Genomic DNA, 19,039 nt, shown 5'->3' on the forward strand with positions numbered 1-19,039 from the left:
ATAAGATATAAAGCTTTTGAAAGCTGGACCATAGAGATATATCCTTATTTAATTAGATGGTGTCATATTTGGGTAAGAAATTGTAATCAATACAGCAATTGGAGATGCTGTAACACGATATGACTGTATTTGATGTTACTATAGCCCACTAGAGCACTTTCCATACCTACCTGTTCTTAGTCAACCCAGGTGATCATTCATTAAATGTAGATTTCATTCTAATTAATTACTTTCTTGCACATATTGTTCATTAATCTCATTGGTTTGATACCATATATGTGATAAAAGAACATTCTATTAATGCACTCTTTTATCTTTCATATTTTGTTTATACACTGACACAGGAAATTGAGCATGATGAGATGAAATGAACTGTGCATAATATTGACTTTTAAGCATAGTTTTTCTTTTTTTTCACATCTCCTTCCTGTCATCACCTTGAGAAACATTCTGTGGAGTTGGAACGTGTGGGAAGCTTCATAAATAAAGTTGCCATGCAGTCATCTGTGGAGTGTGAATTCATTCTTCTTCTTCATGTAATTCACATGACAGGTTCCTTCACACGCTACGTACATGGATGGCGATACGTGTATGTGCTTGAGTCCCCAGAGAACTAGACTAAATGATGGATATCCTCAAAGGCATGTCTCATAAGGGTGCCTGGGCTCAATCAACACAGTTCTTGCAAGCCCTTGTAAGCTATTGCAAGCATGTGTGGAGCACAGACAAGTGAAATATTTGGGCAAGTGCCTTTTTATCATGGTCTAGTCTCACATGGATATCTCCTGCGGAGGACCAACAGGTGAAGTGTCTACGTAAGGTGCTCATCCAAGATTGATGAGCGTGTAGGCTAGGAGCAATGCCATGTTCAGGTTAGGGGCAGCACCTAGGAATCATAGTAAATACTTCCACCCAGCATAGGCTACAGTTAGCTAGGAGAGTGGGGATGTAGGAGAGTGGGGTCTGCAATCCTATGGTCACCCCAGATTTTTGCTTTTTGCTTCACTGGTTTACGACTTTCCCTGGCTGTGGGCCTGCTAATCAGACCCACAGCCTAGCTGTTCTCTCTCTAAATTGACATCCATGTACTTTAGGTGCATTTACCAATTGGTACTGGGCCACCTTATCAGTCCCTGTACAGTGTACCTTAGGTACCCAGGGCATAGGTGAATTCAAGGCCTACCAGGGTCTGAAGCATGTATTATGCCACCCCTGGCTGGCCATCTAAACAGACACAACTGGCTGCACGACAGCTGGGGCAAGGTGGTGTAATCACCCTTTGCTGTAGATGTAGTATACCTATATCTAACCCTAAAATGGACACATATATTCCTATCAGTCACTCCTATGGCAGGCCTTATCAATCCTGAAGGCAGAGTGCTTGGAATTACGTGAGATGGTGCTCTGGCATGAGCTGAGCCCGTCTGCAGCTTGCGGAACCAAGTCCTAATAGCTGTTCCATGATAACGCTATACCATATACTCTTAAGTGCATTATAATCCTCGCGGTTGAATGCTAACTTTAGTATAACATTATCAAAACATGTCGAGTAAGGTGTGATACGAATTGGAATACTACCCCCTCGCCAATTCTGGCGACGGGGGTAGTATTCCACCCTTCTAGAGGGACACGACATGTATGTAACTGCGAACCTCGGTTAAAGTTAACTCGAGCCTTGGCATCACAAAATGGATGCTGCCACCACAGACACAAGCCTGACCTCCTGCTGCTGGGAGTCATTCCAGCGAGAGGGGCTTGGACAAAGGGTTTCCTGCCTTGGGAGGTGCTAGAACCACCCCAGACAGGATTTTGTGTATTGGGTAGGACAGGCCTGAAAGGAATGAGACATGCCCGGGGCACACAAGGTGTCCTGTGCATACACCGGTTCAAACCAGTTGCTGGGGCATCCCTGCCCCAGCTCTGGCGGGAAGCCGGACAAAGGATTGGGGTGTAGCCACCCCCCTTCCTGGTCCCACCCAGGGGAGGGACCTAGTCACTAGTGCAGCCCCCTTTAGGAGAATAAAGGTAGGAGCTGGTCCCATTCCAAATTAGATTATCCTGAACAACTTGACCAGAAGAAACTCTGGACTTTGACGTTCTGCTCCACAGAAGACTGAAGAATCTCCCTTGTGGGCAAGGAGTGTCCACCCTGCAACTGCAGGCACCATCAAGCGTCCAGCGGCTTCACTTTGTCGTCTTCCCTCGAGGATCCAGACTTCAGAGCCCGATGAGACCCGGATTCCCAGACCTCTCTGACCTCAACTCACATCTGCAGCACAGCTGAGACCCGTGGGTGCGACGAGACACGTGGGACCGGCCATCTTGAAAGAAACTGCACTTCGCTTCCAGCACGACTTCCGAGGTAAACTCGACCAAGTGCTTTGGGGATTGAGAAGCCCCAGCCCCGAGCAGCTCCTGCACCGAAGATCAGCCCTCCAGCATCCAAGAGATCTGCTTGGGGCCCTTCTGGCTGTTTGCTGCTCGACACGTTGTCTGGTCACTTACCGGCTGGCTAGTGGCCTCCTAGACGACGATCCTTGAAATCTTCACTGCTGGTCTGGTTGCTCCAGACTGGCCCTTGCTCCCTTCCAAAAGAGGAGCACCCTGGACCCTCCTGGTCCACTCCAGACGCCGTTTCCACTCACCGCGTGGGTTGCCTTTGCCAAGGCCTGTTGACTCCAAATCCAGACCCGGCACCGCCGACAGCGAGAGCCTGCGTGGGACAGCTCATGCCCCCATCCTGGTCATCGAAGACACTTCCTGGTCCACGTGGCTGCAGAAACAAGCGTCCACTCTTCACCTGAACGCAACAACAGCATCTGGTTCCCTCCTGGTTCCACACCGGTCACTGGCTAGTGACTTTGAACACTGTCCCCTCTGCTTTCAGGTCCTCTTCTTCCTCGATCCACTCGTGGATCGCACCAGACATCTTCCTCCTGGTCGCCTGCAGCATCTTTTCTTCCAGGCTCCATAGACTTCAATGCAGAAACCCGACGCGACTTCGCACCTATGCACCCGCAGCCCGTGGGTGAGGTAACAAGAGCATTTCGGTGCTCAAGGGTAGATTGACTCTCCTAGTGTCCAGATTCACAGTCTTTTTAGTCCTAACTAGTCAGGATTGTCCGTACTCACCTTTTTCTTGAACTGTACTGTCCATTGAATTTCTCGCGTGTGAGTTCACACTCTGCACACGTGTCCCATGGGCCTCCTATTACTTACCTGAGGTTAGGATAGTGTAGTCCCAGCAAACCTACAGCCCCTGGACAGCTCCATTCCTTCTATCGATTTCCTTATACCATTTACTTAGTATATGGTTTGTCGTGCCCCTAGGGCACCATTGTAATTTTGTGCAACTTAACGTATTTTTCAGAAGAGATTGTCATGTGCTTAGCCCTCTGACCTCATAAAGAGTTCACAGGTGTTTGTTATTAATAAATATACTGTTTATTTTCATAACAACCTGTGTGGTGTCCTTTCATCTGGTATTGAAGGGGTTATATTGTGGTAAAACAGCTGGCTTCACATGCCAAAAGAGTTTAGCCTAAGACTGCTTCGTCCATGCTACCACTAGGATAGCTGGTCTATAAGGTTGACTTACAACCAATCACCATAAGGGTTGTTTGGACTGATACAAGGTGATCACTAGAACTAGTGAGTATCATATATCAGACCAACTTCTCACAGGGGAGAGTCTGCTTTTAAAGAAAGTTGAACCTCAAGATTGAGTGAATGTGGGATTTCCCCCTTAGACCAAACATTTATCTATCTGTCACACTCTCTCTCCTGTCGGCTGTGAAGGAAGGTGCTTACCAGTCCAATGTGGTTACACGACAGGTTGATGACCCGCAGCGTGGTGTTCTTCGACAGGACTTGTGAAAGGACAGTAGCGGTGGGCTCCGACAGCTCGTTACTGCCCAGGTTAAGCTCCACCAGGCTAGAGTTCTGCAGGAGGGCTTGACAGATCGCCTGGCCTCCTTCATCCCCAATGCGATTGAGCCGGAGGTTCAAGGAGGTCAGTGTGGTGTTTGTGGACAGGGCATGGCCAATGGCTTGCGCCCCATGGGCCCGGATCCTGTTGTCACACAGGTTCAGCTCTTCCAGCTTACTGCTGTTCATCAGTTTGCCCACAGCCCGGGCACCGCGATCACCGATGTGATTGTAGGAGAAGTCCAGCGTGGTGAGGCTTGGGTGATCTAGCAAGCTTTTAATGAGCACCCTCGCCTTTTCATCATCCACCTTACTCTTATGCAGCTTGAAGACCTAGACATAAGAACAAAAGTTTGTAAGAAGATTTAGTCAATGCATTTAGGGTTTAATGTCTCTACATCGGCAACTGGCTGCAGGCAACAAAATAAGTACTAGATATGAACACTCATCCCTTGTGTCCAACAACTCCACAAACACAGCTCTAAATGCAACACTATGCAAAGCCACCAGCAATGGTGGGCCAGGAAATGATGGTTGGCAGCCAGTCACTTCGGAGTGGGCTACTTGAGAAGTGCTGCAAGTGACAGAGATATTTGGAAATGATCTCTGAGCAGTCAGCCAGGGGTATGCCTGAACTCTCAACAGCATCAACAGACAGGGCCTGCTAAGGAAATACCAGGAAGTATGTGGGATGATTACCAAAGTGCATTTGTGGAAGAAGAAGGGATGAATTCAACTGAGAGGAAAGAGTGGATGAAGGAATATGAAAAGGACGATTTGCTCAAAAAAGTCAAGGGGTGGATTTTGGAAGGTTGGGGTGAGAATAAGCCGGATAAGGCAGAAGTGAGGAGTTTTTGGGAGGTGAGAAGTGAATTGCGTCTAGAGTAAGGATTTGTGATGAGAGGTCAACAAATTGTAACCCCGCTTGGTCTTAGGAAAAAATGTTTGGATTCATGTCATGAAGGAAATTTCGGAATTGTAAGGACTAAAAAAAGAGTAAAAGCTTCGCATTGGTGGCCTGGGGTTGATCCTGAGGTTGAGAGAAGAGTGAGGGATTGTTGGCAATGTGCGAATTCAGAGAAAAGTTGACATACTTTATTTTAATTGATGCCTATTGAGTGTCCAGAAATGGTTTGGGAAATGTAGTGAAGTTTTTGGGAAAGGTGTTTTTAAAAGAAGGTTTGCCTAAGAGGCTTCTGAGTGACAATTGAACTAATTTTAAAGCATCTAAAGAGGAGCAGTTTTTGCAGAGAAATGCTGGACAGCATGTAAAAACTTTGGTGTATTATCCAGCTGGAAATGGCGCTGTTGAGCGTTTTAATCGGGTGATCAAAGGAACTATTCAGATTGCATGTGAGAATAAGAGGAAATGGGAAGTTAAGAAAATGGTATGAGGTTACAGATTGACAGGAAACATCGTTTAAAAAGCGGTGTTTACACCGCATGACCTTTACCACGCAGCCATTACAACGCAAGTTATTACTACGACTTGCGCTGGATGGCGTTCTTGGTTAAGGAATAGTTTGATTTTCTATTCCAACACCTTCCCTACTGTTACGGGGCTGGAGTTAGAATAGAAAATTAAATTAATCCTCAATCCAGCGCACTCCAACGCAAGTCGTTGTAATGACTTGCGTTGTGAAAACCGCGTTGTAAAGTACCGCAATCAAAAAGATCACGTTGTACTGACGTACATCCCAGATTGACGCCATCTCTTTTACAGCACTACTAACTTAATTTTGAATTAAATCATAATTGAAATGGATTAAATTAAATAAAAAGAACTAATTTTTGAAGATCAAAATAAAATAAAATCCCCATGACGGCGCCATTGGGGAGATCGGTCTAGTCGTCAGAAGGACGCTAGACCGGTATTTAATATGGCCATGGTAACGCGCAGCGATATCGTGCAGCGGTCTTGCCGGAGTCACGCTGGAGTCCAGCCCGTCTGTGCCCGTCGGGGCCCGGACGGGCTCAGGGCCAGTCTCCCTGTGCAATCTGGTAAGCTCTGCTATTACTTATTCTCGGGCGGATTTACTTCGGCTGCGCCGTTTGGAATCTTCTTTTTGCACATACGCGCATAAAGGCACTGAACCCTTTACAGGCTGCGCACTATGTAACTCCCCTAACAAAGTGGCGGTAAGGAACACTTTACGATCTGCCTTATTGAATTGTAGATCCCTCCCAAGGCACTCATTGGAAATTAATCTCCTCATACAGGAATATGAGCTAGATATCCTGTTTATAACAGAGACTTGGCTTATGCAAGGCTCAGAATCAGACATTGTGAAAGCCCTTCCTCCTGGCTTCTTAATTTATTCACAGGACAGTTAGTGGGGTGGGGGGGGGGTGTTGCTATTCTCTATAGGGACTCGCTGGTATGCAGAGCTCAAAATGGTGAGGTGGAGGATTGTGAGAGCTGTAAGTTCTCCAGTCAAATCTCACCTACTGTAGCGATGTCCGGGATACTAGTCTACCGTCCTCCAGGAGGCATTCGGAATTTTGTGAGCTCCCTTATGCAAACCGTGACGGTTTTTGCCGCTTCGGCGACAAACTTTATCACATTGGGAGACTTTAATCTCCATTTCGACGACCAGGAAGATCGGTCGGCGGTTGACCTCCAATGTGACCTAAAAGCTTGCGAGGTCTATCTTATAAACGTGGAGGCCATCTATATCAAGGGTCATCTGCTTGATCCGATCTTTTCAAATATTAATGCTATGGAAGCCTCTTCCCCGATTCCCCTCCCGTGGAAGGACCATTTTTTGATTCCCTTCACTTGGCAAACAGAGAGGGATAGCACTTCTACCATCAGTCTATGTGCACCAGATAGATCCTGGTCTAGGCTGTCTGTGGAGAACCTGACGCTGAGATTGGAGGGCTCTCGCCTCCCCCTAGGAACGGACCCGGTACTGGCGGAAGCAGACTTTTGCAGATGGATGTCCAATGCACTTGACTCCGTCCTTCCTATAAGACCGGCAGGAAGGAGGGAGAAAAGAACGAGTTCCGCCCCCTGGTATACGCCAGAGTTGAGAGCCATGCGGAGGGGTTGCAAATAATTGGAGCGTGCTTGGAGGAGGAATTGGGAGGTAGCCAGTAATATGGAATATCGCGTGGCGATAAGGACTTACAAACTTGCCATCCGGCACGCGAAAACCCAGTTCCTCGAGAAGAGAATTAACAACTCTTCCTACTCCTCAAGAGAAACTTTTCTAGTGGTCAAGGAACTCCTGAGGGTCCCATCACCGCCTGCCTCTACAGACAATCTGGAAGAAAAATGCAAAGACCTAGCAGTTTACTTCCACACAAAAACTTGAAAAACTTCTGAATACCCTGCCTCAAATCAGCATAGGAGTAGAGTCCAACGAGGACGGAGGGGGACTCCTGGAGACCCTCGAGTCTTTCGAACTGGTACCTGTGGAGGAGGTTCTTAAGGTCTTGTTGACCGATAAGAGTGGCCCCCCCCGTGACTTAGTCCCCATGAGGATTCTCAAACTAGTTGCCCCCTCCACATTGTGGAACCGATAACCGAGGTTATCAACGCCTCGCTGGGATCCGGCGTGGTGCCACCTAATTGGAAGGGAGCTGTAGTAAAAGCTCTCCTAAAAAAGCCTAACCTCGATCCCCTCGATATGGCGAATTATAGACCCATTTCCCTACTCCCGGGACTCAGCAAAATCGCGGAAAAATTGGTAAATCTTCAGCTATCCAATTTCCTTGAGTCCAACGGTTTACTGAGAAGTTCTCAAACGGGTTTTTGCCCTGGCCAAGGCACCGACACCGCCTTGCTGGCAGTCGTTGAAGAAGCAAGAAGCATTTTGGATTCGGGAGGATCGGTGGCAGTGATCCTCCTGGACCTTAGTGCAGCTTTTGACACTGTCAACCATCGAGTGTTACTTCAACGGCTGTCAGACATCGGAGTGCGTGGGACTGCGCTGAAATGGCTGCGGTCATTTCTGTGCGACCGGACCTATCAGGTCTGGGAAGGCAGTGCACGTTCGGCATCCATCCACCTCCATTGTGGAGTGCCGCAGGGCTCCTCCTTGAGCCCCACATTATTCAATGTGTATATGGCCCCCTTGAAAGATGTGGTGGCTCCTTTTAACATCAAAATCGTGAGCTATGCCGACGACACCCAGTTGGTGTTTGCCCTTTCCCAGGCCACGGAAAATCCCCAGGTGCTGCACTCCTGTCTATCCAAAGTCCACACTTGGATGGGGGAATCTGCGCTAAAGCTGAACGGTTCTAAGACCGAAATCATGCTGATGGGGCAGAAGAGTCCCTCACTCCCCCCAACCGTTTGGCCTAGCTGTCTTGGGTCTCCGCCAAAACCCAAGACAGAGATTAAGAGCCTGGGAATCTGGTTGGAGCAAGATCTTTCCTTTAGGACCCAGGCTACTAAGATGGCAGGTGTCTGTTTTGGCCTCCTCCGATCCGTGCGTAAAGTGCTGCCTCTTCTTCCATTTCCATCGCGGAAGCTTCTGATCCAGGGGCTGATTATATCAAGATTGGACTTTAGCAATGCAATCTATTTGGGCGCCCCCTGAGGCCACTCTGAATAAATTACAACAAATTCAGAATGCGGCGGCACGAACGCTTAACAACATCCCCATGTCACGGTCGGTAAACCCGCACTGAGGGCTTTGCATTGGTTACCGGTGCGGGAAAGGGTGAAATTCAAATCTCTCTGCCTTGCACATAAAATCTTGCAGGGTAAAGGCCCCCCGTTTTGCAAAAACTGCTGACCCCTTACAAGGCCAGCAGGACACTTCGTTCAGATCAAAAACATCTTCTTAGTACCCCTAGGGTAAAAAGGGCCCGCTCAGGAGGCAGGAGGTTCTCCGTGAAGGTTGCGACTCTTTGGAACTCACTCCCTTTAAGTCTCCGCTCGGAGCCATGTCTCCTCCGTTTTCGAAAACATCTGAAAACATTTCTTTTCTGCTAATGGCTGCTCCTCTTCCCACATGAGCGTTACTTAGTCCTGATAAGCGCTGGGATGCTCCAGGGTAACCATGCGCTATACAAGACCGCCTTAATAATAATAATAATAATTTAAAGTTAAAAAAACTGACTTTTGTTATTCATTCACAGGTATTAAAAGTGATGGGCACAATTACAAATTGTTTAATTATATTTCAATATATGATGGCACATTGATTGATCAATTTATCAAATTAAAATATTAAATGTTTTATTTTTCGAAATAACGTAAAATTATATTTATTTGTATTAGTATCTATTTTAAATAATTTGATTAAACATTATTTTCTGTTTCTGTAAATGGGAACTACAGCGGACGGGCAGTCGAAGGCCTTACACTCGGCTACCACGCACTTCCAAGACGCATCAAAATTATTCACAAGCCCCGGCTTTTGCTGTAAAACGGTGAACAGGAGTTCTGTCTCATCTGTGAGTCCAAGGGCACTTATAAGAGCCAGCCGTCCTGTAAAAATGGATGTTTGTCTTAGGGCTGCTCTTAGCTCGATGTTCACATATGTTCGAGACCATTCACTTGGACACAAGCATCTGGGAATACCCAGAAATATTCCATGAGCCCAGTGTAAGGGTGCAGGAGTTGTAGAGTGATCATTTGAATATTTCAGGAGCCCAGTGTAAGGGAGCAGGAGTTGTAGAGTGATCATTTGAATATTTCAGGAGCCCAGTGGAAGGGTGCAGGAGTTGTGGCGTGAGCATTTGAATATTTCAGGAGCCCAGTGGAAGGGTGCAGGAGTTGTGGAGTCAACATTTGAATATTTCAGGAGCCCAGTGTACGGGTGCAGGAGTTGTGGAGTGAACATTTGAATATTCCAGGAGCCCAGTGGAAGGGTGCAGGAGTTGTGGAGTCAACATTTGAATATTCCAGGAGCCCAGTGTAAGGGTGCAGGAGTTGTGGCGTGAGCATTTGAATATTTCAGGAGCCCAGTGGTAGGGTGCAGGAGTTGTGGAGTGAACATTTGAATATTTTAGGAGCCCAGTGTAAGGGTGCAGGAGTTGTGGAGTCAACATTTGAATATTCCAGGAGCCCAGTGTAAGGGTGCAGGAGTTGTGGCGTGAGCATTTGAATATTTCAGGAGCCCAGTGGTAGGGTGCAGGAGTTGTGGAGTGACCTTTTGAATATTTCAGGAGCCCAGTGGTAGGGTGCAGGAGTTGTGGAGTGAACTTTTGAATATTTCAGGAGCCCAGTGTACGGGTGCAGGAGTTGTGGAGTGAACATTTGAATATTTCAGGAGCCCAGTGTACGGGTGCAGGAGTTGTAGAGTGATCATTTGAATATTTCAGGAGCCCAGTGTAAGGGAGCAGGAGTTGTAGAGTGATCATTTGAATATTTCAGGAGCCCAGTGGAAGGGTGCAGGAGTTGTGGCGTGAGCATTTGAATATTCCAGGAGCCCAGTGGAAGGGTGCAGGAGTTGTGGATTGAGCATTTGAATATTCCATGAGCCCAGTGTACGGGTGCAGGAGTTGTGGAGTGAACTTTTGAATATTTCAGGAGCCCAGTGTACGGGTGCAGGAGTTGTGGAGTGAACATTTGAATATTCCAGGAGCCCAGTGTACGGGTGCAGGAGTTGTGGAGTGAACATTTGAATATTTCAGGAGCCCAGTGTACGGGTGCAGGAGTTGTGGAGTGAACATTTGAATATTTCAGGAGCCCAGTGTACGGGTGCAGGAGTTGTGGAGTGAACATTTGAATATTTCAGGAGCCCAGTGGTAGGGTGCAGGAGTTGTGGAGTGAACTTTTGAATATTTCAGGAGCCCAGTGTACGGGTGCAGGAGTTGTGGAGTGAACATTTGAATATTTCAGGAGCCCAGTGGTAGGGTGCAGGAGTTGTGGAGTGAACTTTTGAATATTTCAGGAGCCCAGTGGTAGGGTGCAGGAGTTGTGGAGTGAACTTTTGAATATTTCAGGAGCCCAGTGTACGGGTGCAGGAGTTGTGGAGTGAACATTTGAATATTTCAGGAGCCCAGTGTAAGGGTGCAGGAGTTGTGGAGTGAACATTTGAATATTTCAGGAGCCCAGTGTACGGGTGCAGGAGTTGTGGAGTGAACATTTGAATATTTCAGGAGCCCAGTGTACGGGTGCAGGAGTTGTGGAGTGAACTTTTGAATATTTCTGGAGCCCAGTGTAAGGGTGCAGGAGTTGTGGAGTGAGCATTTGAATATTCCATGAGCCCAGTGTACGGGTGCAGGAGTTGTGGCGTGAGCATTTGAATATTTCAGGAGCCCAGTGTACGGGTGCAGGAGTTGTGGAGTGAACATTTGAATATTTCAGGAGCCCAGTGTACGGGTGCAGGAGTTGTGGAGTGAACATTTGAATATTTCAGGAGCCCAGTGTACGGGTGCAGGAGTTGTGGAGTGAACTTTTGAATATTTCTGGAGCCCAGTGTAAGGGTGCAGGAGTTGTGGAGTGAGCATTTGAATATTCCATGAGCCCAGTGTACGGGTGCAGGAGTTGTGGCGTGAGCATTTGAATATTTCAGGAGCCCAGTGGTAGGGTGCAGGAGTTGTGGAGTGAACTTTTGAATATTTCAGGAGCCCAGTGGTAGGGTGCAGGAGTTGTGGAGTGAACTTTTGAATATTTCAGGAGCCCAGTGTACGGGTGCAGGAGTTGTGGAGTGAGCATTTGAATATTTCAGGAGCCCAGTGGAAGGGTGCAGGAGTTGTGGCGTGAGCATTTGAATATTTCAGGAGCCCAGTGTACGGGTGCAGGAGTTGTGGAGTGAGCATTTGAATATTTCAGGAGCCCAGTGGAAGGGTGCAGGAGTTGTGGAGTGAGCATTTGAATATTTCAGGAGCCCAGTGTAAGGGTGCAGGAGTTGTAGAGTGATCATTTGAATATTTCAGGAGCCCAGTGTAAGGGTGCAGGAGTTGTGGCGTGAGCATTTGAATATTTCAGAAGCCCAGTGTACGGGTGCAGGAGTTTTGGACTGAACTTTTGAATATTTCAGGAGCCCAGTGTAAGGGTGCAGGAGTTGTGGCGTGAGCATTTGAATATTTCAGAAGCCCAGTGTACGGGTGCAGGAGTTTTGGACTGAACTTTTGAATATTTCAGGAGCCCAGTGTAAGGGTGCAGGAGTTGTGGCGTGAGCATTTGAATATTTCAGGAGCCCAGTGTAAGGGTGCAGGAGTTGTGGAGTGAACATTTGAATATTTCAGGAGCCCAGTGGAAGGGTGCAGGAGTTGTGGAGTGAACATTTAAATATTTCAAGAGCCCAGTGTAAGGGTGCAGGAGTTGTGGAGTGAACTTTTGAATATTTCAGGAGCCCAGTGGAAGGGTGCAGGAGTTGTGGAGTGAACATTTGAATATTTCAGGAGCCCAGTGGAAGGGTGCAGGAGTTGTGGCGTGAGCATTTGAATATTTCAGGAGCCCAGTGTACGGGTGCAGGAGTTGTGGAGTGAACATTTGGATATTTCAGGAGCCCAGTGTAAGGGTGCAGGAGTTGTAGAATGAACTTTTGAATATTTCAGGAGCCCAGTGGTAGGGTGCAGGAGTTGTGGAGTGAACATTTGAATATTCCAGGAGCCCAGTGTAAGGGAGCAGGAGTTGTGGAGTGAACATTTGAATATTTCAGGAGCCCAGTGTAAGGGTGCAGGAGTTGTGGAGTGAACATTTGAATATTTCAGGAGCCCAGTGTAAGGGTGCAGGAGTTGTGGAGTGAACATTTGAATATTTCAGGAGCGCAGTGGAAGGGTGCAGGAGTTGTGGAGTCAACATTTGAATATTTCAGGAGCCCAGTGGAAGGGTGCAGGAGTTGTGGAGTGAACATTTGAATATTTCAGAAGCCCAGTGGAAGGGTGCAGGAGTTGTGGAGAGAACATTTGAATATTTCAGGAGCCCAGTGGAAGGGTGCAGGAGTTGTGGAGTGAACATTTGAATATTTCATGAGCCCGGTGTAAGGGTGCAGGAGTTGTGGAGTGAACATTTAAATATTTCAAGAGCCCAGTGTAAGGGTGCAGGAGTTGTAGAGTGAACTTTTGAATATTTCAGGAGCCCCGTGTAAGGGTGCAGGAGTTGTGGAGTGAACATTTAAATATTTCAAGAGCCCAGTGTAGGGTGCAGGAGTTGTAGAGTGAACTTTTGAATATTTCAGGAGCCCAGTGTAAGGGTGCAGGAGTTGTGGCGTGAGCATTTGAATATTTCAGGAGCCCAGTGTACGGGTGCAGGAGTTGTGGAGTGAACATTTGGATATTTCAGGAGCCCAGTGTAAGGGTGCAGGAGTTGTAGAGTGAACATTTGAATATTTCAGGAGCCCAGTGTAAGGGAGCAGGAGTTGTAGAGTGAACATTTGAATATTTCAGGAGCCCAGTGTAAGGGTGCAGGAGTTGTAGAGTGAACATTTGAATATTTCAGGAGCCCAGTGTAAGGGTGCAGGAGTTGTAGAGTAAACATTTGAATATTTCAGGAGCCCAGTGGTAGGGTGCAGGAGTTGTGGAGTGAACATTTGAATATTCCATGAGCCCAGTGTAAGGGTGCAGGAGTTGTGTAATGAACATTTAAATATTTCAAGAGCCCAGTGTAAGGGTGCAGGAGTTGTAGAGTGAACTTTTGAATATTTCAGGAGCCCAGTGTAAGGGTGCAGGAGTTGTGGAGTGAACATTTAAATATTTCAAGAGCCCAGTGTAAGGGTGCAGGAGTTGTGGAGTGAACATTTGAATATTTCAGGAGCCCAGTGGAAGGGTGCAGGAGTTGTAGAGTGAACTTTTGAATATTTCAGGAGCCCAGTGGAAGGGTGCAGGAGTTGTGGAGTGAACATTTGAATATTTCAGGAGCCCAGTGTAAGGGTGCAGGAGTTGTGGAGTGAACATTTAAATATTTCAAGAGCCCAGTGTAAGGGTGCAGGAGTGGTAGAGTGAACATTTGAATATTTCAGGAGCCCAGTGTAAGGGTGCAGGAGTTGTGGAGTGAACATTTGAATATTCCATGAGCCCAGTGTAAGGGTGCAGGAGTTGTAGAGTGAACATTTGAATATTTCAGGAGCCCAGTGTAAGGGTGCAGGAGTGGTAGAGTGAACATTTGAATATTTCAGGAGCCCAGTGTAAGGGTGCAGGAGTTGTAGAGTGAACATTTGAATATTTCAGGAGCCCAGTGTAAGGGTGCAGGAGTTGTGGAATGAACATTTGAATATTTCAGGAGCCCAGTGTAAGGGTGCAGGAGCTGTGGATTGAGCATTTGAATATTTCAGGAGCCCAGTGTAAGGGAGCAGGAGTTGTGGATTGAGCATTTGAATATTCCATGAGCCCAGTGTAAGGGTGCAGGAGTTGTAGAGTGAACATTTGAATATTTCAGGAGCCCAGTGGAAGGGTGCAGGAGTTGTGGAGTGAACATTTGAATATTTCAGGAGCCCAGTGTAAGGGTGCAGGAGTTGTAGAGTGAACATTTGAATATTTCAGGAGCCCAGTGGAAGGGTGCAGGAGTTGTGGAGTGAACATTTGAATATTTCAGGAGCCCAGTGTAAGGGTGCAGGAGTTGTGGAGTGAACATTTGAATATTTCAGGTGCCCAGTGGAAGGGTGCAGGAGTTGTGGAGTCAACATTTGAATATTTTAGGAGCCCAGTGGAAGGGTGCAGGAGTTGTGGAGTGAACTTTTGATTATTTCAGGAGCCCAGTGTAGGGGAGCAGGAGTTGTGGCGTGAGCATTTGAATATTCCAGGAGCCCAGTGTAAGGGAGCAGGAGTTGTAGAGTGATCATTTGAATATTTCAGGAGCTCAGTGGAAGGGAGCAGGAGTTGTGGAGTGAACATTTGAATATTTCAGGAGCCCAGTGGAAGGGTGCAGGAGTTGTGGAGTCAACATTTGAATATTTCAGGAGCCCAGTGGAAGGGTGCAGGAGTTGTGGAGTGAACTTTTGAATATTTCAGGAGCCCAGTGTAAGGGTGCAGGGGTTGTGGAATGATCATATGAATATTTCAGGAGCCCAGTGTAAGGGAGCAGGAGTTGTGGAGTGAACATTTGAATATTCCAGGAGCCCAGTGTAAGGGAGCAGGAGTTGTGGAGTGAACATTTGAATATTTCAGGAGCCCAGTGGAAGGGAGCAGGAGTTGTGGAGTGAACATTTGAATATTTCAGGAGCCCAGTGGAAGGGTGCAGGAGTTGTGGAGTCAACATTTGAATATTTCAGGAGCCCAGTGGAAGGGTGCAGGAGTTGTGGAGTGAACTTTTGAATATTTCAGGAGCCCAGTGGAAGGGTGCAGGAGTTGTGGAGTCAACATTTGAATATTTCAGGAGCCCAGTGTAAGGGAGCAGGAGTTGTGGAGTCAACATTTGAATATTTCAGGAGCCCAGTGGAAGGGTGCAGGAGTTGTGGAGTGAACTTCTGAATATTTCAGGAGCCCAGTGTAAGGGAGCAGGAGTTGTGGAGTGAACATTTGAATATTCCAGGAGCCCAGTGTAAGGGAGCAGGAGTTGTAGAGTGATCATTTGAATATTTCAGGAGCCCAGTGGTAGGGTGCAGGAGTTGTGGAGTCAACATTTGAATATTTCAGGAGCCCAGTGTAAGGGTGCAGGAGTTGTGGAGAGAACATTTGAATATTTCAGGAGCCCAGTGGAAGGGTGCAGGAGTTGTGGAGTCAACATTTGAATATTTCAGGAGCCCAGTGGAAGGGTGCAGGAGTTGTGGAGTCAACATTTGAATATTTCAGGAGCCCAGTGGAAGGGTGCAGGAGTTGTGGAGTGAACTTTTGAATATTTCAGGAGCCCAGTGGAAGGGTGCAGGAGTTGTGGAGTCAACATTTGAATATTTCAGGAGCCCAGTGTAATGGAGCAGGAGTTGTGGAGTGAACATTTGAATATTCCAGGAGCCCAGTGTAAGGGTGCAGGAGTTGTAGAGTGAACATTTGAATATTTCAGGAGCCCAGTGGAAGGGTGCAGGAGTTGTGGAGTGAACATTTGAATATTTCAGGAGCCCAGTGTAAGGGAGCAGGAGTTGTGGAGTTCAGGAGCCCAGTGGAAGGGTGCAGGAGTTGTGGAGTGAACTTCTGAATATTTCAGGAGCCCAGTGTAAGGGAGCAGGAGTTGTGGAGTGAACATTTGAATATTCCAGGAGCCCAGTGTAAGGGAGCAGGAGTTGTAGAGTGATCATTTGAATATTTCAGGAGCCCAGTGGTAGGGTGCAGGAGTTGTGGAGTCAACATTTGAATATTTCAGGAGCCCAGTGTAAGGGTGCAGGAGTTGTGGAGAGAACATTTGAATATTTCAGGAGCCCAGTGGAAGGGTGCAGGAGTTGTGGAGTCAACATTTGAATATTTCAGGAGCCCAGTGGAAGGGTGCAGGAGTTGTGGAGTCAACATTTGAATATTTCAGGAGCCCAGTGGAAGGGTGCAGGAGTTGTGGAGTGAACTTTTGAATATTTCAGGAGCCCAGTGGAAGGGTGCAGGAGTTGTGGAGTCAACATTTGAATATTTCAGGAGCCCAGTGTAATGGAGCAGGAGTTGTGGAGTGAACATTTGAATATTCCAGGAGCCCAGTGTAAGGGTGCAGGAGTTGTAGAGTGAACATTTGAATATTTCAGGAGCCCAGTGGAAGGGTGCAGGAGTTGTGGAGTGAACTTTTGAATATTTCAGGAGCCCAGTGTAAGGGTGCAGGAGTTGTGGAGAGAACATTTGAATATTTCAGGAGCCCAGTGGAAGGGTGCAGGAGTTGTGGAGTGAACATTTGAATATTTCAGAAGCCCAGTGGAAGGGTGCAGGAGTTGTGGAGAGAACATTTGAATATTTCAGGAGCCCAGTGGAAGGGTGCAGGAGTTGTGGAGTGAACATTTGAATATTTCAGGAGCCCAGTGGAAGGGTGCAGGAGTTGTGGAGTGAACATTTGAATATTTCAGGAGCCCAGTGGAAGGGTGCAGGAGTTGTGGAGTCAACATTTGAATATTTTAGGAGCCCAGTGGAAGGGTGCAGGAGTTGTGGAGTGAACTTTTGATTATTTCAGGAGCCCAGTGTAAGGGAGCAGGAGTTGTGGAGTGAACATTTGAATATTTCAGGAGCCCAGTGTAAGGGAGCAGGAGTTGTGGCGTGAGCATTTGAATATTCCAGGAGCCCAGTGTAAGGGAGCAGGAGTTGTAGAGTGATCATTTGAATATTTCAGGAGCTCAGTGGAAGGGAGCAGGAGTTGTGGAGTGAACATTTGAATATTTCAGGAGCCCAGTGGAAGGGTGCAGGAGTTGTGGAGTCAACATTTGAATATTTCAGGAGCCCAGTGGAAGGGTGCAGGAGTTGTGGAGTGAACTTTTGAATATTTCAGGAGCCCAGTGTAAGGGTGCAGGGGTTGTGGAATGATCATATGAATATTTCAGGAGCCCAGTGGAAGGGAGCAGGAGTTGTGGAGTGAACATTTGAATATTCCAGGAGCCCAGTGTAAGGGAGCAGGAGTTGTGGAGTGAACATTTGAATATTTCAGGAGCCCAGTGGAAGGGAGCAGGAGTTGTGGAGTGAACATTTGAATATTTCAGGAGCCCAGTGGAAGGGTGCAGGAGTTGTGGAGTGAACTTTTGAATATTTCAGGAGCCCAGTGTAAGGGAGCAGGAGTTGTGGAGTGAACATTTGAATATTCCAGGAGCCCAGTGTAAGGGAGCAGGAGTTGTAGAGTGATCATTTGAAAATTTCAGGAGCCCAGTGGTAGGGTGCAGGAGTTGTGGAGTGAACATTTGAATATTTCAGGAGCCCAGTGGAAGGGTGCAGGAGTTGTGGAGTCAACATTTGAATATTTCAGGAGCCCAGTGGAAGGGTGCAGGAGTTGTGGAGTCAACATTTGAATATTTCAGGAGCCCAGTGGAAGGGTGCAGGAGTTGTGGAGTGAACTTTTGAATATTTCAGGAGCCCAGTGGAAGGGTGCAGGAGTTGTGGAGTCAACATTTGAATATTTCAGGAGCCCAGTGTAATGGAGCAGGAGTTGTGGAGTGAACATTTGAATATTCCAGGAGCCCAGTGTAAGGGTGCAGGAGTTGTGGCGTGAGCATTTGAATATTTCAGGAGCCCAGTGTAAGGGTGCAGGAGTTGTGGAGTGAACATTTGGATATTTCAGGAGCCCAGTGTAAGGGTGCAGGAGTTGTGGAGTGAGCATTTGAATATTTCAGGAGCCCAGTGTAAGGGTGCAGGACTTGTGGAGTCAACATTTAAATATTTCAGGAGCCCAGTGTAAGGGAGCAGGAGTTGTGGAGTGAACATTTGAATATTCCAGGAGCCCAGTGGAAGGGTGCAGGAGTTGTAGAGTGAGCATTGGGAAGGTCTAACGAGGACCTGAATGATGTCACAGCTTTGGAATGGGTTTGCAGCAGATAAAATGTCTCATTTTCAAATACATGTGAATGTTTATATAGGATACAGAAATACCTAGACTGCTTATGGTAAAGCTCTGCCAGATGACTTCCCAAAAAGAGAAGTGACTGGATACAGAAACTAGTGGAACATTAACAATACAATTGAGTTTATATACTGGTAGTTATGAATAAAAGGTGGGCATGTGTGCTGCTGCCTATTACCTCTAAAAGTTTACCTTAATACATAATTAATTTACCCCATTACCTTTATAACACTAGTACCTTATCTAACACTATATTGTGCCACATTATTTTGCCACACATTAAATAAAAAGGTAAACATAATGGGTCACATGTACGACCATTGATATTTGCGACTCGCAAATTGCATTAAATTCCGAGTCACAAACATCAATGTACAACAGTTGCAGAGACACTGTTTGAGATTCCCAATGGGGTCCCAAATTGCATGCCTCATGCATATTAATGAGGCTGTCGCAATTTGCGACCCCATTGGGAATGGCTGGCACTCCCAGGAATGCAGACCTTCATATCTGGGACTGCTTTTAGATAAAGCAGCCTTTTTTTTTAATGCATCTCGTTTTCCTTGAAGGAAAACGGGATGCATAACAAAAAAAAAAAGAAATGAAACGTTTTGGTTTCATTTTTTAAGGGCAGGTAGTGGTCCCTGCCCTGGGACCACTGCCTGCTCTTAAACAAATTTTGCGCACCCATTCACAAAGGGGAAGGTATCCCTTGGGGACCTCTTCCCGTTTGCAAGTGGTTTACCACCCTCTTGAAGAGCTCGCAAAACATTCTTACATAGGGTTCAGAGTCGCTATTAGGAAGAGACGCCTTTGAAACGC

At 47.0% G+C, this 19,039-nt stretch overlaps 1 protein-coding gene across 1 annotated transcript in view; it reads right to left on the minus strand.

Moving 5' to 3' along the window:
- DRC5 (dynein regulatory complex subunit 5) overlaps positions 1-19,039 on the minus strand; it is a 114,633-nt gene that overhangs the window by 12,672 nt on the left and 82,922 nt on the right. The window contains exon 4 of the mRNA XM_078646692.1: positions 3,811-4,260. Coding sequence (XP_078502818.1) covers positions 3,811-4,260 — 450 coding nt within the window. The remainder of the gene's footprint in view (positions 1-3,810; positions 4,261-19,039) is intronic.

This window comes from Lissotriton helveticus, chromosome 6 (genome assembly GCF_964261635.1).
Source record: "Lissotriton helveticus chromosome 6, aLisHel1.1, whole genome shotgun sequence".
Lineage (NCBI taxonomy): Eukaryota > Metazoa > Chordata > Amphibia > Caudata > Salamandridae > Lissotriton > Lissotriton helveticus.